Raw genomic sequence first — 22,216 nt, 5'->3', positions numbered from 1 at the left:
GCGAATATTTTATAACATCAAACTCCAGAACTTAATTCCTCCGAAAAAGTTTGGATCGGGTCTAAAACTTGAGATCTTCCTTCTGTTTCACCATAGCAATCGTTTTCTCTTAAAATTCCACCTCACTGCATGCGCTAGTCATGCCGAATAATGCTCACAAACCTCAGAAATAAAAGAGCTGTGGCGAACCTATAGTTGGTAATTTAAAAATAGCATCTACCCATTAAATTGCATGCCTTTCATCGCCCTTTTCCCAAAATGCCCAGTTTCGTACGCAGCTGTGACACCTAACATCAAATCAAATACGAATATCTAACCACACTATAAATCTTGAGTTGTTAGCACAAAATGGTTGAAAGGTTTAACAAATAATGATCCTTGCAATTAGTTTCAGTTTCAGGTGTGTCTGCTGGCCGCCCGACTACACCAAATCCATATTCATACACTTCTAATCCACAAACCGTGAAGGTTATTTAACTCATGAGTTGAAGTATAGAAACACATTCATTTGCCATTTGTGGGGTTTCTTAGCAGTCAGAAACCAGATTGACATGGCTAATTGATTCCGTAGACGGTAAATGGATTGAAATGAAAGGGTTTGAGAAAACCGGCACGTTTCACTGATAGCACATAAATAACAAAGTCTTTATTGAATAATGGTTTAAAAAGGTTAGGTATACAATTTTAGCATACAAAATATGTATCTACCATATAAACACTGCTCGAGTTAGAATTTTTTACATGAAATGTGGCTTATGTTGTATACCTAAATACTATATATGTAGTTATCTTTCTTTTTCTATAATTCAGTTTTATACATGTGAAAGGTTTTTACTTGCCTAAAATATTGCCTAAGTGAAATACTCTACACATGTTATCTTACATGTCTATTTATACATACAAAAAAATATTTATATATACATCATAAATTCTATAGAAATGTGTACTAAGTTTGGAGAACGGTTTATTTTTAATTGCTACTTTGCTCTCCGTTTGGCACATGTTTTGTTTGCAAATGAATGCTTTCGTAACTGACAAATTAAGACAAATTTATATTTGACAAGGGTTACCACGTATAGTCGAATGAATTGCTCGAGATTATTTGTATAAGATATTTAGAATACTGCTACTTATAAAAGCCTTGTGTACAAAATGTATATATTAAGTAGATTTTAGAACGACTGCCTTAATTAACACGCACCTGTAGGAAGGTTCATTATTTTTCACACTACCCACTTAAGTGCATGATAATTACAAAGCTCTAAATAATTATATGAGACCTAGTAAAACGAATTAACATTTTTTTTCAATTGATGACTTTAATAATATGTACAACACATTAAATAAGTGTCTCAAAGACAGACACCAGAAAAAACGAAATTCGTCGAATCGTGGTAAGAATTAACGGTGAGGAAGGTTTTGCTAGGAGTTGGAAGGGCTTGACAGGGAATCATCTACTATAAGCTACTCTCCTATAACCAAACTTCTATCCTTTACCGACAACAATGAAACCGGCAAAAAGAAAAAATCGCCCAGAAGCCATTTCCTTCAAAGGAAACACATCGATAAAGGTTCGCCAGAAGCTCTGGCAGCTTAGTTGGGCGGTTCTAATGCAGCCACTTAATAATCTGAACCGGGAAAGAATCACTTGTTCCTGCCTATGGCGAATGATTTTGCTGCTGCAAAATTCGCCTCAATAGAAGCTGGTGAAACTCCACTGCACCATTTCTTTATCTAAAAGGACGAGGGTTCCATGAGAATGGCATTACGAAATCATTTTAAAAAAACAACTTGCTTATAAATAAAACGGTGTATAATTGACATTAATGGGATCATTCTATCTACGACAAAAAAAAATAATGGAATGTATTTAATACGCTTTGTGAAGGTATGCGTCTTTGCTAAACGTAAAGATTTATTTAAGTTTCACACATTCATGAAATTTTATTAAAAATTAAGTGGTTGTCATTATTATACAATTTACATAATAAATTATCCCCCTAAAGATCTGCGAAGTAAAAACCCACTTCGAAATATCATGTTTCGGGATCGGCATTTCTATGATTTTTCTATCAGCTATAATATCTGGTGTGAAACTTTGCTGAAATTCCCCTTAACTGAAGTTTAGAAATGCCAGAATCGCTTTGGTCTTGTTCATTATGTGGGAAATATATAAGAATATGGTGGTTTTTCTAATTTTTATTGCAATAAATTATTGCTTACATAGCATACACCGCAAAAGAGAAAATGATGCCTTGATAAATAATCTGTGCCGAATTTCGTGAAAATATCTTGCTAAATAAAAGAGTATTCCAAACAAGGGCTTGAGTTCGTTCGATCAATTTGTAAAACAGCTATATGACAGCTGACTATAACTTATACTGTTGCATTCTAAACAATTTCTGCGAATGTTGCATTATTTCGTTAGACAACAATCCGTGTCAGAGTTTGTGAAGATACCTCGTCAAATGACATAAATTACCATACAAGCACTTGATTCCGATCATTCAGTTTATATGGCAGCTCTTAGCTATCGTGGTCTGATAGTGGCGGTTCCAACCAGTGAGCATTGTCTTGGGGAGAATAAGACGTGTGCAGAATTTCAGATCGATATCTCAAAAACTGTGGGACTAGTTCGCGTATATATGAACAGATCGACAGTCACACACACCAACATGGCTAAATCGACTCAACTCCCCTAACATCTACATTTTATGATTTATTATTAAGGATACAAACTTCTTGGAATTAATTAATAATTTACAGGTGTATGTTACCTCTTCTTATTTGCAAGCCACAACTCTCTAGGGCCCTTGGGTAACAACATTTCATTGGAAATGTCACACGCAGTAGGTAGCATTCCCTTCAACTTTTCATTTGTCTGCATGTCTTTTCTTTTATTTATTTGCAAATAGAAATTTTAAATTTCACTTCATATATACTAAGTATTCTCGCACAGTTTCGCCACCACTCGTATCCGTATGCATGTCTAAAGGTAATAAACTCAAAAGTCACAAGTAATTAGTGCTTAGTGCTATTCAAAACAGTTAATTAAATAAATCTGTCGTAAAATGGAAGTGTTTGCTCAAAAATACGTGGGCGGTGTGCTTTATATACACTTACATATATGTATATCTATATATATATATATGTACATATATACATATGTATATAGATTTGTATATTTATATCAGTATAGTGAAATTTACGTGCAACATGCAAGTTGCCGAATACAAGTCATTGTGTATAATAGCTACTGCTATAATATACTCGTGTATATAACAGATATACGCTAATAATACATATTTCTATTTGTGTAAATGCTAACGATGCGGTAAAGTTGAATTAAAACTGTTTGGTCACGTTCTGATTATATTACGTAAGCGCATGAATGGGGAGTGTGCGATGATTATATTACCGCTTTTTGTGACTTTGGATTGTTTTCATAGATAGCAATGCAATTTAAATTTACACTAAATTTATAAGAGCTGTAGCAATTGCATATGTGACAAGAGTGCGCAATTAAATTTATCCTTTTAGTGGCAAAATTAATATCTAGAAGGAAACGTAGAAGAAGAATGATCACCGTGACGAGCTGAGTCCATTAACCTCTGTCCGTCCATATATATATACGCAAGCTATTCCCTCACTCCTTTTCACGTCTTTGACATCGTGACAGGTGATGAATCGTGTATTTACGCGTATTAGCCCGACAGTGACCAGCAGTCGAATGTATGGGTGTTTCCAAATGAGCTCAATCCAACAAAAGTTGTTCGCGCACGAAGACTAACAAGCAAATGGTTGCCTATTTTTTGAAACAAAAACTGGACTGGTCGCAACTATACCACCACTACAAGGTAGAACAGTAAATTTTGAGTGGTACACAATCATTTGTTTGCAAGGCTGTCTTTCAAGAAATTAGGAAAACCAAACGCCGAAGACAGATCACTCTTTACCACGACAATACGTGCTCTCACACATCGACTGAAACAGCTGCATTTTTGAGTACTCAAAACATCGATTTGATGATTCATCCATCATATAATCCTGACTTTGCACATAATGACTTTTTTCACGTACGTGAAAAATAAACTAAAAGGTCAACGTTTTTTGACAACTGAAGAGGCGGTTGATGCCACCTCAATCAGAGTGACAAAATTGCTTTGGTAATTGGTTCAAACGCATGCGAAATTGGGTAGATCTTAATAGAGAATGTTTTGAAATACAACAATTCGATTTTCGATGATTAACATATGTTTTTTTTTCTCTAACGCCGAAATTTAAAAGGCAACCGTATACAGTTTTTCTGTTTTTCTGTGTAAAAAATCGGTTTTTTGAAGAAATTTTTTTCAAAGACGAGATCTTCTTTTCTAGTAATCAAACACTGCGTAAACATTTATATACATACGAAGTTGTTAGTTTTAATTTCTGAGGGAAAAATGAGTTCATTTTTTGGCACTACAGTCCACAATAACAGTTGAGTTCACAACTGAAAAAAACTTACCAGGTTTAACAAAATATTCAACAAGAATTATGTGTACGCCTTAAAATGACTTTTTTTCAATATGTTGCTATGATCTACAAATGATTTGCCTACCGTGTGATAACTAAAATGCGCTATGTAAAACTCTCCTGCTATTAAAATGATTTCTCTAAAGCATATATATCTATTTGTTCAATTTTTAGCAGACGATAATCCTTTTCACAAGTTTTTCAAACGCCAGTCTTAATAAACCTTACTAGTTTGAGACCATTATTATAGTATAATCAATTTAATAATAAGTTTTTCCTCAAATTCGGATTTTTATTTATTTTTGAATTCAGTGGCAACCCTCGTCAAAATATGTTTAACTTTGTTAATCTATTTAGTTTGACAACCACATAAAAATATTATTTTCTACCTAAACTTTGAAATTAGGTAGCAATGTTCTCGTCTGGCTTATTTTAAACCTTCCAAGTATTACACCAAACAGTAAAAAATTATTCAGATTGAATCAGCTAATCTATAAACTATTCTACCATAAATATATAAAAATCGCTTACAAATTTTAAACGATTTGTTCGATCGAAGTTTGCACCTTTTAATTTTATTTAAAATAGATATATGTGGTCTTCTCTACACATATCATTTTTCTACAAATTTAAAAATGTTTACCACTTACCACTTTTCAAATATATATATATATATATATATATAAGTATAACTCTTTTTTATGCTGTGCACAGAAAAATCATTTTTTGCTTTCGGCACTTAACGCAATGCTTTATTAATAAAAATAGCTCTTTTGCTGCTTACACAAATTTAACTTTACCAATTTCTCACATAAAAATAAACATTTCATGTTTACAAATGCTTGGCTTTCATTTTCTCTGCCGACCTGCAGGCAACTCTTTAATAAATGTTGTAAAAACATATTATATTCGGCAAGAGAATACACAAAGCATAACAATAACCTTCCAACTTCTCATTGCTGCATATTTTTTCAAATTTCCATATGTTTCGTTCTTTCTTGTTAAATCTAAATCCCAAGACAACCATTACACCCCAAGGCATTTGCTGCTGGCATTGTGTGGTTGGGAGATTTATGCATATGGATATTTATGCGTGCAGAAGCTTGCGCATAGCTGTGTTACTACATTGTGGCAACAAAACCACAAAATACCGTTAGAAAGCAGTTAAGTCTCGTGGTAGTTGAAGAGTAATTGAGACTATAATAATTTAAAGCACTTGCAGAAATGTGTTAAGTATTGGCGTGGTTGATGCGGTAATACAGCTAATATATTACGTATACGCCATGGTAGTAGTGAGAGAAAACGGAAATTGTAAATGGACAATAATACTACTAAACGGTTAAAGAGGTTTTAAAAGTAAAATATTCTTGATAACTTCTATATATGCTAGGCGGATAAACGTTTTCTTTGTATTAATTTTTACTCAAAACTCACAATATAAAATTATTAAACCACTTTAGGGGATATATCCACTTGCAAGTCAGAAAAAACATGGTTTTTCTGAAAATAAACACTTATTGCTTCGAACATTAGCTGACTTATATATCTAAGAAGACCGTGTAATTAATCAATCCAGCCCTTTTAGAGAAACTTTTCTCAACGATTCGAGAAAAATGCGTTTAAACTACGTAAATTTTACACTAAGTAAAAATTCTTCCAAATACGCTCATATCTCCCAAAGCCATTTGCAAGATCAACTTTTAATTTTTAGATAGAATTTTTACATATATTATACATAAAATATATTAAAATAAATATATATATATGTGTTTATGTGAAAATAGGTATATACAAATATAAACTTTTCAACATTCGATGAATATAGTTGAAAGCCCGTTCAGCGAAAGTCATTGCTCCGATTTTTCGATGTCGATAATCACTTTAGAACTATTAGAGCTAGAAGACGTCACTCTTTCCGTGAAAAACCGGTTATTTTGTCTCTCTTTACTCCTCCCTTCAGCGCATTTGTTCAAAACAAAAACGTTTTTGAAATATTATTAGGTTGTACGAGTTGAAAGACTATTAAATATATGTACGTTTTCGTTTATAAAAATCCCTCTTTCTAATAAATATATGACTCTACCTCACTTATATACGAGCAACTTTTCAATTGGTAACCGGCACAGTTTGGTCTTATAGCACGGAACCAATGCTCGGCAGAAGCCTCAGCAGTAGAAAAAAATAAGCTTTGCTGAGAGCCAGGACCTCAATGGAACTCTACATTTGTCCAATATTAGGCCGTATAAAGAGGCTAGAAACTATTTAATTCATCTTGAGCGCAATATCGGTGACTTCATTACCAGTGTTGCTGCCCTGCTTTCGAAGTGAAGACTGCCACCTCTAAACAAACTAAACTCTGAAGCACTTTGATGGAAGTCACCTCCGTTTCAAAGACAATGCAGTGATCTCGCATCTAGAAGATAGAGTTGATGAAGAGCTCCAGATAAAACACTCGCCTACTAATTATCCATCCGAACTACCACTCTCCTTTTAAAAGACCTTTTCCTCTTTCTCGTTGTGTTCTTGCTCTCTGTGCTCCTTTTCTAGTGCGCTCTCTTTCTACTGAGATAAACACCGCTTTACGTTTTACGTAACCGTCTTATTCTAGCTTGTATTGGCAAAGCCGCTAAAAATTTTTTTTTAAGAAACATATTGGAAGTTAAGAATACCTCCGCAAAATTTTAAAAAGAGGTACAGTTATTCTTCAAATTTTGGGAACATATATAAAGAGCCCTCCAAATATAATCTGATCAAAACTGACCCGGACTGCCAAAAAAAATGTATTTTCATGTATCTTAATAAAAATGTTTACTATCGCCTCCAAACTAGGCTCCTGAGTCACTACAAAGTTGCCATCGTTAAATTTTCCATACACTTATTATAAGCCTCAGTTGGGATGCCGTTCAGTGGCTTCAGCGAAATTCGGTTTTCTTGTTTACTGCCCATTTTTGGGACGCCATACTCTAAGTTGTTGAAAAGTTTCAGCTTCATATTTATAAACACACATCTCTCCTGCAGGCATCATGAGTTTTATGAGCGTAGGTTCCTCAGCTACGTTGTGAAACATCTTTTTTGTGGCCACTACTTGATGTCGTTGATTGCAAAAAATTCAGACTTTTTGGTAAAAGTCTAGCATTGACACGCTTTATACCCAAATCGTTAATCAAAATGTGTTAAGTCGATACAAAGGAGATCGTTAGATCCTCCGCTATTTCTCTCATGTCTACACGAAGATTTTCAAGCACTGTAGTTACTGCCGGAAAAAAATTTGATCCGCAGATTAAAATATCAAAATACATATAACTCGATTTATGCAAAAATATTTGTTTTATACATAAAAATATAATTTTTTTATCTTCGCATCTGCAACAGTCAAAAATAATATTAAATAACTGTCACGACTTATGCAAATATTTTCACTGCTTCTATTTTAAAATAATTGTTTATTATCGCTACTGCAGCTGCTGTCACTCAAAATGCTCACACATACTCATGCATGTACAAATGCATTATGCAATGGTGCACTAGTAAATGACACACAATTATATTTATCTTTGAAATAAAATTTAAGAAAAGTTGCATGTGCATGCATCTACACGCCAGTTTTATATGATGGTAATGGTGCATGTCAGCACTTTAGACAAAAAATAATGACAAAAAGACGGTGCAGCAGTAATATCGTTGTATAAGTGTGCGAATGTCAGCATATAACAGGATTTGTCCGCTTGTTCACTTTTAAGACATTTTCCAATTTATTTTGTGTCTTCACAAAGAAACCCGTTGCATTCGATGAAACTGGCAATTTATCGAATAAGTATATATGTTTTGTGTGCGATTATATTGGCAATGCATGTTTCTTTATATGTATAATACACGATGGTGAAATGTGTGCACATTTTAGGTTTTCAGATGGCCAAAATCACAGTTAAAATATATTCTATATATGCATAGCAGTAGAACTTAGCTTCGTTAAGGCTTCATGCGAGCTGGAGCTCAGCAGCGCTTACACTGTGGCTATATGTTAATGGAGATACATATAAACATAAAGTTTCTCTTAATGCGACTTAACTTAAGCTTCTTTTAATAATCCGCTCAAAACTGCGCAAAACTACAATCCTCAATGTATCATATCAAACAGTTATGATTTTGCCAAACTGATGACAACTACACGATTATGTGTCGGCATTGAAAAAATCGCATAATCTCATGCGGTATGGAAAAGCTAACGTTTATGATAAATGTATATTGAACTACATCCATATTCGTCTTGAAAAGTTATGTAATACTCATAAGAGAAGTTAAAAAACTGAATTAGAATCCAGTTCATATGCAGGGTAGGTATTGATTAACATTCCCCATATTTTTTCATTACCATTAATTTATGGAGAGAAGTTCAAGTTCACTAAGCTTGCTAAGCGTCGATCTGTCTAGGAGAGTAGAGTAAGAAGTTATAAGGTCTCAACTTTTCTCGCGCCATATTAAATACTTCGCTTTCGAATTCATCATCTATGTAAAAAATCGCATATGTATCTCTAGTTAAAATGGTCTGTTGCGAATAGGGAGTCTAGATTTAAGGGGTCGCCCACATTCACGCTCAAATTTCTAGCCTATTTTATACGATTGATTGCAAAAACAGATTACACATAACAATTTTTTTTTTTTTTTTTTTAATTAATTCTTAAATGCCTTGAAGGCATCACTGCCACGGAGGTAGTCGACTTCCTGGCAATTGATTTTATCTTCATTAATATACCTTGAAACCAAATACCAACTTACGTAATGTTTATAAACCCAATTATGACACAAGCTTTTTTAAATATTTTAAAAAAATGGCAGCGATTTAAGATATATGCATTTTTGGTTATGTTTTTCATGTTTAAAAAGAATGTAAAAACTAAAAATTCCAGAAAAACTTGTATTTTTTGTGAATCAGTAACCATTTACAACTTTTAAATATCTATACTTTTGTCAACATGATACCAAAACTAAAAAAGCACTATTTTTGGAAAAAAAACGTTTAAAGTTGTCGGAGCGATGTGAATAATCCGGATTTAGAACTCGATATCTTATAAAGAACATGCTTTCAACAAATCGTATATAGGGCATGTTTCGAGTTATGTCTATATTTGAAATTTTTAAAAAATTTGCTTTTATCAAACCACGAAGATAAAAGACCCTTTAATGCATCGAAAAAGCTTGTGCTAGCAAATTACAACCTAACCCTTTTCTTGTTAAAATTAGTATATCTATAAATAAATTGAATACTGGTCATTTACTCACCCAAAATACAAAACTTTCTAATAATAGTGAAAATAATTAAGAAGGAGCTGATAGAAAATGTATTTAATTAAGATACTTGAGTATCAAAAATTATCACGCTTTTATCACAGCATAATTAATAGAAGTTAGACTTAATATTACAATCAATAAAAATGTAGAGTGCTTAAAACGGGTTTTCTTTATCAAATTACGAAAGGGTTTAGCACGACTTCCAGTGTTAAATTTAAAGTTTATCCAAGGCAACAACTAAACTTAGAGTAGAGTAAGTTTCAATAAGATATTTTCTTTACGATTCTAACTTTTGCCGGTCACTCTGCTACAACTATGAAAATGAATAACATTATGCTGATTCGAGTGTACTTGTAGTTCATTAGCATTCAATTTCTACCGCTTTATAAAAGTTACCGTTAGTTTAACGAGCATATTTTGTACAAGAAAGCTAAATAAAAATTTTTAATTATAACATGTTATATATATTTCCTAAAAGCCTTTTATAAGCCTATTATTTATTAAAAATCTTCCAAAACTTTTTTGTTTAATAGCTCAAATAGCCTAATTGACTCAACTAGCAAAGTATTTGCAAGGTCGAAATGAGTTTTATCCTTATTATTTATATAACAAAGATATTTTGTTTCATATTCTAAAAATTTACATCTAAAACAAGGACATAGTTTAGACGCTAATTTAGTTTATTTAAATCAACTCACAAATGCAAGGTCGAAATCACGAAAATTTATTTTTTAAAAATGAAGTTGTCACACTTTCGGTGTTCGTAAGTTTTATTGGTTGGATATCGCAAATATCCGCCTATATTATTTTAATTAGATTTGTGCAATTATCTAGAATATTTTTTTACATCTATTCAAGTATTTCTTTACGTTCTTCATTTTCTTTATTCTAAAAATTTTGCTAAATTATTACCATAATATATGATAAGCTTGGAAACGCACTATATAGTTGCCTCAGAAATAACAAAAACACACATTAGGTATTCCATATCACTGCAGCCGCTCTATAAGTATCGAAATGACACGTCACTTGTTTATACCGTCACTTAAAATGCAAATCAACGTATCATCAAAAATCCGAAATTCCGTTTTTATTGATTACGATACACTACTTCATATTACCAAGATTGTATAAATTTTAAACTTCAGCTATTATATATGCAAGTTATAGTCAAAATGCAAATTTTGTTTCAATATGTTTAGTTTCTCTTTTATAACGTTTTTATCTTCTCCTGTGAACTAATGAAAAGTGATGTTACGCTATTTTACATTTTAAAGGACGATATGTATGCGCTTCCTAGCACTTGCATGTCATAACACTTATTATTCACTAATGTACACACTCACGCAATGCCACTCAAACGATTTAAAACAGTTAGGCATTAGTTATGTGAGCAACACGAAGCCTGCACAAAATGTGCAATTAGTTTGAACACTCAGCTATTCCACGGAGCCATTAAAATTACTTGAATTATTCAAACACGCGAGCAAAGTGTTTAAAATTAAATAATTGTATTAAAAACTTCCACAAAATAAACTTTGTGTAGGTTATATAAAGATTACAAAGTTATGCATATGAGGGTAAAGTTACTCCTACCATATGGCTAACCTTAATTAAGCTTATTAGAGTGTATACTTAAATTGATTCAAATTAATTGTAGCCTCAAAAGAATATTTAAAGGGTAAAAGGGTAGACGAACTCTTAGTTATAAATGTTAATGTTAAAAGTTAATATTCGACTCAACTATAACTGTTACTTAATTTATCCTGAACAGGGTATACAAATTAATTTACCACGAACGGCCGATATTGGACAACAAGCACATAGCTGCCATACCAACTCACTGACTAAACTTAAGTCCTTGTTCGGAGAACTTTGTAATTTGACAATGTTTTTTTCCGAAATTTGGCATTGGTTATTGCCTAAAGCATTAATGCAATCACCGAAGAAATTCTTTAGATCGAGTCACTATAGCATATACAGCAAATTCTTGTAAATAATCTTTTGTATCTGTAAAGGGCTTTCTTGCTTCGGTGCAACTGAAATAAACATTTTTCTTTAATTTAATATTTTTTTTTTAATTCTGGTATTAGTTGACGTCATAGCATAAATAATTACCATTTTAAACCGCTTTCATACCTTTCGAAGATAGCTTTGCTTCTAACTTAAGCAACCTGACTTTTTCTAATCCATAAGAAGCAATCTGACAGCATTCACAATCTCCAACCTTCGCTTTGTATTGTTCATTTATAACCAACAAACAAAAAACTGCATCAAACAAAGAATTTCCCGGAGAAATAAAATTTTGTGACCTCCACAAAGCAAAAACATATATAATATACACTACCAGCGATTAGTATATAAAACCAGCGTAAGTCAAAAACGGTTACATTAACATTTCAAATTTTATTTCCTGCACTCAGTGCTCAACTAATGGCTGTCTATAACCCAATATGCTATTTTATGTTTTTTCTTAATTTTCAACAAATTTCGCTAGCCGCAAAAATCAATGTCACGTATACGCCATGTAGTGCCCTTTTAATTGTTCGCAAGTACTTCTTCAACTTACACATAAGTATACACATACTCGTACATACGTATAGACGTTCGCATATAAAATTTAGTTAGTTGCAACACATACTTAAGCAGTTTCTTACATATAATATCGAGCATATTTTTTGAATATAGTAAGTAATTCAAACTAACAAAGAAACGTGCCCTCTTAGTGAACTTGCCGATTATGAGTGGCCAAATACACATACGCACACACGCGCACAACGCGTTGCCACGTGCCAATGTGTGCATGCCACTATGATGCACTTGGGCCGACATTGTGCATTTGCATAAGCACTTATGACTGCGCACTTACATGCATATTTGCATGACATTGAAAAGGAAAATCAACAATTTTTGAACATCGCCGCCGCCGCGTTCAAGGGCATTTTGACTAGGCATTGAAAATTATTTTCAAACTACATGGCACTTGTAAGTGAAGGGGAAAAATGCTGTGGCGGCGCGTCCGTATTTTGGGAGCTTCTACGAAATACATACATACACACATATTTAAGCATTGTCCGAATAGTTGTGACATACTTTTAGGCGCAAGCGAATTTTATCGATTCGCCGTTTCACGTTGATAAATTATATTGCACTAATTTTTTCACACACCATTGATTGCGGAAATGTGCTACCATTTTGCAGCCTGCAGCAAGGCTTAATGGCGCGTACGAAAAATCCCCTAGGACATTAATTGCATTTCAATGTACGGTTGGTTGTGGACTAAAAGTAAATTGGTTATTTATGAGATGTTTTTGTATATAATATATTATAATATGAAATTTAAATTGTAAAAGTCATAATGAGTATTTTATATGATTTTTTGGAATGCCAAACTTTAAGGATAAAAATCTGAAACGAGCATATCATAAGATGCTTCAAAATAATAATTTTAAATGCATTATTAGAACAACCATTTTCAAAATAATTTCAAAGTTTATGCTGCTAACTTCAAATATCAATGTTTTTAAAAGGATATACCTATGAATTCAAAATGAATTTTCAGCGATTAGAATTTAAATAAATTTTAATTCCAAAAACTTTATATATTACTTTCATATCAAAATTTGTTTTTATCTTATTAAAAATTTAACTCTTATTTCAAAAATCTTCCTTCCTAATCGAAAACTTATTCTCGATTTAATTTTTGACATTAAGATTCTTTTAAGACCGATCTACTGTTTCTGACAAAGCTTTAAGAAATATAAAAAAATTAACTTTATATTCGAGAAAATTAGTCGATATCTTTATTTTATTTGAAATCGACTATTGCTATTACATAAAATATTTTCGAAAATTATATAATTTAATCAGTTTTAGCCGAAATGAGACATTCAATATTTTTTACTATACGCTACTTGTAAGCGCAAGGCTTTCAAGAGTATATTTTAAACACTTATCGACATTGCAACATTTAAACGATATAAACATTATTATAGAGTTTTGTAATAAACATATTTTTTCCTGTTTTTCACAATGTGGGTGGGTTTGCGTGCTTTTTATAGTAAACGGACATTATTTTTATTGCAAACGGCTTATAGCGGAATTCGTGTTTATCGATAAAATTTAAAAAAATCGATAAACTTAAAAAAAATGGTATCACTTTAATATTTCAGACGTATATTTAAGTTATTTTCTACGCTTTTCCCCTTATTTTGACAAAAACTTACATCGATATACAAATGTATATTCATGTATTTGAAAAAACAAGCTATAATAGAATTTTTATGAATTAAACAATTTTAAAGCGTCAGAAAATGCTTGGAGTTCTTAATTACCTACTCATTTTCTCTTTAATCTCATTTTATAATCAAAGATTAATTTTGTAATCGATAATTTATCGATAAAATTGTGTTATCGATTTTCTTATCGATTATCAAATTGTAGTACTCATGTAAATAAGCAAATAATCATTCCTGCTGGCCGTGAAACATTAGTTTAGTAACGAGTTGCACTTTCACTAACTTTTTCAGACAGGACTTCAATACTGATCTTATTCTAAGCGGCGAAAATTATATGATACATGATTTCCTTATAGAACAGTTTTTCTGTAACTTACTTTTATTTAGTCTTTATATTTGAATAGAGTCTTTAATCAGTAAAATAATACAAAACAAAACGCATATTATTTAAATATTTTATTGACATATTTATCCAGCTGCCAGCAATTAAATTGCAATCTAAAGCACTATTTGTAATACTGTTTATAAATACTTTTCACTTCCAAAAGTTATTTTCAATTTATTTATATATATTTCAATTTATTTTTTTCATACAATTTGATAACAGGTTTTTATGGCGCAATAATTACATAATTTGATCACATGAATTCACTTTAAATAAACCAAATGTTATCTTGCAATTGCAAAAATATTTATCATTTCGGTAAGTGAAACAAAAAACCGCCCACACATACACAAATACAAACACAAACTCAAAGCAACAAAGCAAAAAGTTCAGCTTCTGCTGCACATTTATTTAATTACACAGCCGTTATGTCCACCTGCTGGTAAATTACAATTAAATCAGCTATAATTAACACTGACAGGGGAGACATTTGACATTTGCATTAAGTGGTGGTTAAATCAAGGCTACCTGCCATTGCAGTGGCTCATAGTCAACCTCATACAATTGAAATGTGAAAGGGGAAAAGGTTATTTATATACAGCCTATATAACCTTTTTATAGATAAATCTATTAATTTTTGTTCAATAAATGAATTTTTCAACAAATATTGAAGGTATTTTGTACTGTTGTAAATAATTTTGTTAATACTTACAATATGTGTCAGTCGTCAGACGATCGATGGTGTCTTGCTTCAATTTGGAACTCTTTTTACCCATGGCGGCGACGCTACAGTTAACGCTTTGTATTCACAACACAAATTTTTCGACTTTTTGAAGTGTGTGGATTTCTATTTCTTTTAGACTAGAATTTTTGGAAACTAGATAGCAGCTATATTTATTTTTTATTTTTCAAAAATTATTATTTTCTTCAAATAATTTTTCTTTTTCTATTTGTTTTTTTTTTCTCTTTATTATTTGGTGTTATTCTTTTTAAAAACTTTCGATGTTTCTTGGGATCGAGTATTTTATTTTGAAATATTCAATTAGGGAATATATAGACTAGGGGAAGTTGTAGGTTGTATAGTTTTTATGTAGCGTTTGTCATAATTGTTTTGACATTTTAACTGCTGCGTTGCCTGAAGATCTGAAAGAAATAAAAAAATATGGAATTAAGTTTAATATTTATTTAGTTCAAGCTGATAATTTAGTAAGGTAGTTTGTAAATGTATATTTGAATGAGCCATATGTGTATATAAATAATTTTTAAATAATGTAATGGACGTATGTAAGCCTGGGTTTATGTGCTTAGAAAGTAATATAAATCTAGTCGTAAAAAGCTGAAACAGGATTTGTAGCAGCTCATTTTCGTCTAAAAATTAGTCACCTTAATATTAAAGTAAAAGTATTTCTGGTAATCGTACTAATTTTAATTTTTTTTTTAATTAGATTGGTTGGTTGCTTAGTTGAAAAGGGAGGTGCAAGGGCCATATCCAGCGACTCAGTGAATTTTCTGAACTCTGAACTCTGCCCAATGTATCTTAAGTTGGAGCATTGCTTCAAACAACCCTTGCAGGAGCTGAATGGTCTGGTCCATTGGCTGCTTAGGAAAATTGCCCCCGAGCGGGCGAACTCGTTAACTTTTCATTTCCTCCTATCCCCATATGAATGGGTAACTAGATGGTATTAACCGAGTTACTTATTGAGAGCCTATGTTCCCCTTTGATCCGTCGGAGAATACGTAGATTTCGCTGTTGGAACCGTCGATCATACAACCAATTTTTCATTTTTTTTCACTGGCAATAAAAAAGGTTGTGTTTTATTTCTCATGAATTATTAGCCCGAGTACATTAACAAGGTCGAATATAATACCATGCCGATGGTGATTTCGAGTCTGGCTTCAATAGCCCAAAATCAAAAGCCGGTTTTAGCTTTAAATAGATTAATCTGATAAAATTTGTATAAGATGACTAAAAGCCTCATCATGTTCCTTACAAGGAATTTCTGAACTCAAAAGCAGAGCAAAGACAAAGTGATGAAGTACAGGTTTAAATGCATATTATTAGATTGTAACCCATGTTAAAAGCTAAAAGATTCAAGAGTAAGATTTAGCCCTTTTGTATAAGATATTATTTATTCAATTAAAGAATAAACTAATTTCAATATAGTGACTTTCCCTGCATGTGCACCTACATTTTTATATTTGTTAAGAAAAATCCCGTAAAAATCTCACCAGACCATGCACACATGATTCTAAGAGCAACTTCGAAATCTCGTTTTAATCATTATCACTTTGTTGTTGTTACTGTCGTCACCTTCGCCTTCGCCGTTGTTACATTCACAATCAAATTGATTTCACGCAATCTCTATCTTCATTTCGCTATTAGTGCTTCCAGTACTTTGACTTCTTCTACTTGTTTCCATACGCTTTAACTGTAAACAGTTTGTCGATGCACTTCAATTTGGCTAATGCAACTGCCGCACATATAGATGAACAAACACAGCAGCCGTTACCTAAAAACATATTTAAAAACGCATTATCCTCCATTCAGCACACGTACGCACACACAAATACGTTAAACTGCTCGTTGCGCTGCTCCGTTGCACTCACATATGTTTGTTTTCGCATTCATGTGACAAACTGTGCCAAATGCGTATGTGTGTGTGTGTGGGTGCATATGTGTGGGTGTTGTTGTCGTTTGTGTTGCCAACAGCTGCACTTCAGATTCTTTTCCATTGTCTTCTTACTTCCTTTCGTCGTCGCCAATGATTCTACATTTTATTTCACCATTTTATTTTCGTCTACTTGTTTACGTTTTTGTTAGTTGCCAATGGCAACAGCCAAAGTGCTCGGCATTTAAGATGCTTTCGAGGGCTCCTGGGAGAGGGCCAAATGCTCGACGTTCACGCTGTCATTGTGAACGCCGTCATCGCCGCTTAGACGAGCGTGAGCGCGCAAGGTCTGTCATTGTGTTGCGGACACAAGTGGCGGAACAAGAGACAATCTACGGCGTCAAATAGAATTTCTTAAAGCGCGCATTTAGGCGCATAGTCAATGTCGAGGTTAAGGTAACACCTCAGCTTGAAAAGGTTAAGTGTGGTATTTTCTCTGTGAGTATGATTGTTATATTTCTAAATTGTTTGTGGTGCTCAGAAGAGATAGATAGCAAATAGTGCCATTGCGGGAGAAAAACCGTTAGTGCAATCGATTTACGCTATATCGCATTGAAAATAAAAGATTTCGTACTTGGAGAAATGCTCAGACAATTTTGTAATTTCTTGACTCAGTTATGTTTTAGCACGCCTCCAAAATGAGCATGAGCTAAGAGTAAAGACGCCAAATTTTACATTTTTTTTGCGATAAAGGCGAAAGCGAAAGCCAGGCGGCTAAAATGTTAACAAAGTTTATTGCCCTGATACTGTAGCTGCCAATCAAACGCAATTTCGATTTCGACAATATAATGGAAATCTTCGAGATCGACCATCATATGAGCACTATTACCCAGGGACTAAACATTGCACAAAAACCCCTTGGAAATCTTTGAAATAAGGTTGTATACTAAAGGAAGCTCGATGTATGGACAGGCCGCACAAATCTATATGCTTGCAAGAACCGGAGCGGTAGCTTCTTTGGAAGGTTCTCATTCATCCACCTTATAATCTAGACCGGTCATCAAGCATTATTACTATTCCTGCCAATGATAAATGATTTTTCTGGTGAAAAAGTCGCCTCGAGAAAAGATTGTCATAGTTTTTTTCCAAAAGAGATAAGAGTTTCTGCATTAAAAAACCTGAAACTTACCGATCCAAACACGGTTAGATCGCCGAAATAACAGCCCTAGGCCGGATAAAATCCTTGTCAATTCCTGTTGTCGTGAGTGGTGTTCTCTCCCCGCTATAGTTAAACTTATATATTTCGAAACTTCATCAACAAGCAGAGAGAATTGTCATACGCTGCTGATTGTACACTATTGACGTCAGGCAATGGATTCGACGGCATGTGTTCGAAATTAAATAGCTAGATCTCCAATTTTTCATGCTTTTTCTTTCCAAGAAGCCTAACACTCTCTCCCATTAAATCCACACCGACTATATTCACAAATTGAAAGAAGCAGTACCGAAGACTGGATCTTAATTCACACATTCACTATGCATACGATCGCGATTATTGCCAAAATACATAGCCACAACATAATTCTCAAGTCGCTAGCCGGCAGGACCTGGGGAAAGGACAAAAAAACGTTGTTGACAACATACAAGGCAATCGGCCGGTCGGTCATAAACTATACTGCACTGATATGGTCACCTGGATTTACTAAATCGCAGACGGAGAAAGTTCAGACGTGTCAAAATACTGAACTCCGTACAATTACAGTATGCATCTTGATATTTCCTATAGAGCACTTACATAGGGAGGCCCCCAGGCTCTTCAAGCAGTTTCGGCTGGGATATTTTCACATAAACCAGCTTTGCAGTCGCCTGCTTGAAGTGAAGCCACCTCCTAGAAGAATCAACAAGTCTTTTCTTGATTACATAGGCAATACGACAAAGAAAACTTTGCCGAACAGACTATGGACGCAACAAACCTTAGACACCGCCTTTTACAGTGGAACCATCAACATATCACCGAGTCCCTCCAAGTTTCTGAGGCCTCCCTTAGAAGATTACGATGATAACCAACTTGAATCTTACCACCCAAGTTTGACCTAGGGTTTCTACGAGAGTAGCATCCTAAACATTACCTTAAAAGTGTCAACAAGTATCCAACAAAACGCTGCATATTTGCCTTGTAACCTCCTAAGGTTACATGGATTTCACGGCTTCTAAAAACAAAATACAATTTATTGTCTTTTTATTTTATAACATCTCTAAAATATTTCCCTAAATTCTCAAGTTAATCCCAGTAATAGTTTTGGAGATACAACTTTAAAAAGTTGCGCGCTCGAGGTCAGCTATATAGTCACTGAAAACTTTAAACGCGTTTTTCTTGAAACTGTGTTTTCAAAGTCGGTTGTCAAGATTTCTCGCAAACTACTCAACCGATCTTAATGAAATTTTACACAGGTCTTCAAGATATCCTTTATGATTATCTTCTTTCTAATATAATTATTAAAAACAAAAAAACGTCGATAAATTTTCACCAAAATTTGCCTTTTTTTTTTAAACGTCTGTCAAAAATAACACTTTCACTTTATTTGTTTTTTCTCATCCCAATACCTTAGTTCAAACACGTATTTTTTTCTTTTTACTTTTGATAAACCTGTCTAAAGTTCTGCTGTCAACGCGGTAGCACTTTTTTCCAAGAGACTGCCGGAAATTACGTCGCAAAGATCGAGTTTTGAATATTTTACTTTGAAAATATTCCAAAATCTTTATCAAATATGTATCTTCGAAATAATGAAAAGTTTGAATAAAATATTTCAGTTTTTATATGAAAAAAAAATTATTGAAAATAGGAGGATCGACGAAACCCATGTAACCCCTTAAGTCGGATCATACCAACTTTGCTCAATAAAACTTAAAATTTAATGCAAGAATAAAGTTTTTCTTTTACTAGACCTTAGTAAATTTTATCGCTATTGTTTTTGTAAACAAAAAATATTAATTATCTTACACTAATTTCTTTTCCAGATAACAACACGAAACACAAAGCGATTTTATTGCACTTAGCACACTAGAGAGTACTCAAGTGCTACCGTGGAATATTTCTATTTGAATTCATGAAATACACACCTTCACGCATTACTGGTAAGTTTATACCCATATCTGCATATGTGTATATATATATATATATATATATATATATACGTTAGAGTGAATGTAAACTAGTAAGTGATAGTTTCCGCACAGCGCCAATCTTGCAAACACTTTAATACAACGTCGGTCCATGAGCGTGAGTCAACATGATTTAATGACACGCGACTACCTGCGCGGTATGCGGATTCAGATATGCAAAGTGCATATAAACTTGAAAGCTTGCAGGCATGCAACTTACATATGAGTACATATGTATGTGTTGAGTTCACGTATATACTTACGAAAGCATTATTTTAGTGTCGCAGTTCAGTGGCAGTGAGATTTATATGTGCCAAAGATGCTGCTACATGCAATTACACATTGTTGAATATGTACTTGCAACACACAAACCAATTTGTGTATATACATACATTCGCTTTCATATATGTGTATGCATTTTTAAATCACATATGTATATATTGCAATGTGTTCGTATATTTGACCCAGAAATTTATTTGCATGTAAATAAACTGACTGCAAAGCACTGCCGAATTACAGTGCCAATGTGCAACGCTTTTACACGGTTGTAACGGCGAAAAAATTCGCATGCCGCTTACAAATTGGTTGATGCAAGTGTTTGTGTAGGCAGTGTTGTACCCAAAATTTTTATGATAGGGTTATAATAATGATGGTTCATAAGGCTGTACATTACAGTTTTTTTTAAATTACTAAAAAACGCCTGTGTTTTCGGGCTTTTACAATAGGTGTGTCCCTCAAGTTTAATTTGACTGAATGAAATCTGTTCAACAGCAAATTCGCAGCTTCGCTTTAAAAATATTGCATTAAAATTAGTAAAAAACCGTAAAGAAGTAACAGGAAGTTTGACTACAAGTAGGATCATTTTTAAAATCATGACTCCTCTTTTAAATTAAATACAATATTCGCTAGAGAATATAGGGCCAATTTTGTCTGCTTGTCTTGAAACCTACTAAAATTAATTTAGATTTATAGTAAATAACCCATGGCGTTGTTGCAGTATTTAGGCTCTCATTTCACACATTTACTCCATAGAAAAAGCCTACATTATTTTAAGTAGTAGTAGTAATCTTTATATATTTCATCAAATAGTATTAAAGAAAAACGATTTTAATTTTAAATATAGAAAAAATATAGCCACCTTGGTGCTGTAACTATCATTTCGAATAAATAAATCATCATTTCTCTCGAATGTGCGTAAAACAATCTCAAATTCTCAATGTCAGTCAGTCGCCCATGGCACTGACCCAATGGCGTTCACATACAGAAAAGCTATGACTGACTATGTAAATGTTTGCATATTCAGTGTCATGCGACAAATATATGTGGGCTGTAGATATATTGCGCTAGGCTTTTGCAAACATCCGCAATTTTTCACTGAATATCGTCTGCTTCGATGAAAAATTCGCTAGGAGTACATGGCGTATACGCAACCCGCATTTTTGTAAAACACAGCGGCTGTTAGAATGCAGTCATTATTAAGCTAGTCTTCTTCTTCTTCTTGCGAAATACGTAAAAATCAAAAGCGGGAAACTTTTCGCACGCCATGCCTGAAGCAAATTTGTGCTATATATAGCTATATTTACTAGTGTTTATTAAACACCACGCCTACTCTGCAATAGTCGCCTTATTTGACTTTGATTATTTAAAATTCATTGCAACACATTTTCGCTTTTGAATTTTAACCCACTTTTTTCGTTGCATTTGCATTTCTTGCCACCGCGCTGTGTGTTAAACAAATTTTTGAGCAACGCCTACAGCGTTAAGCGCTTGAATGCCGCACAAATACTGACCTACTAAATGTTGGCATTGCAGCAAGTGCGTCTATATAAAATGTGGCGTGACTGTGTGCTTGTTAAGCAGAGTAAATGTGTGAGCGCTGGTAAATTGGAGTAAATAAACAAAGCTGCTCATTATCACAGGTTACAAAGCGGTAACCAACAACATGAGTATGTATATATGTACAAGTATATGTATATAATTCGCTTGTGAGGCAACACACAAAAGCTTGCATTAAATTTACA

At 33.3% G+C, this 22,216-nt stretch overlaps 1 protein-coding gene and 1 long non-coding RNA gene across 4 annotated transcripts in view; one reads left to right on the top strand and one right to left on the bottom strand.

Moving 5' to 3' along the window:
• Positions 1-22,216, top strand: part of LOC118681431 (uncharacterized) — a 175,657-nt gene that overhangs the window by 15,239 nt on the left and 138,202 nt on the right. The window contains exon 2 of the long non-coding RNA XR_011396319.1: positions 20,052-20,168. This is a non-coding gene — a long non-coding RNA (uncharacterized lncRNA). The remainder of the gene's footprint in view (positions 1-20,051; positions 20,169-22,216) is intronic.
• The window catches only part of LOC106616003 (frequenin-1), a 74,567-nt gene that overhangs the window by 41,025 nt on the left and 11,326 nt on the right, over positions 1-22,216 (bottom strand). For all 3 annotated transcript variants that reach the window (XM_014232446.3, XM_070109401.1, XM_036365872.2), the window contains exon 3: positions 15,137-15,567. In XM_014232446.3, coding sequence (XP_014087921.1) covers positions 15,137-15,200 — 64 coding nt within the window. In that variant the 5' untranslated portion in view covers positions 15,201-15,567. The remainder of the gene's footprint in view (positions 1-15,136; positions 15,568-22,216) is intronic.

The sequence above is a fragment of the Bactrocera oleae genome, chromosome 5 (genome assembly GCF_042242935.1).
Source record: "Bactrocera oleae isolate idBacOlea1 chromosome 5, idBacOlea1, whole genome shotgun sequence".
NCBI classification, from domain to species: domain Eukaryota; kingdom Metazoa; phylum Arthropoda; class Insecta; order Diptera; family Tephritidae; genus Bactrocera; species Bactrocera oleae.
This window is presented reverse-complemented; position numbering and strand designations above follow the sequence as displayed.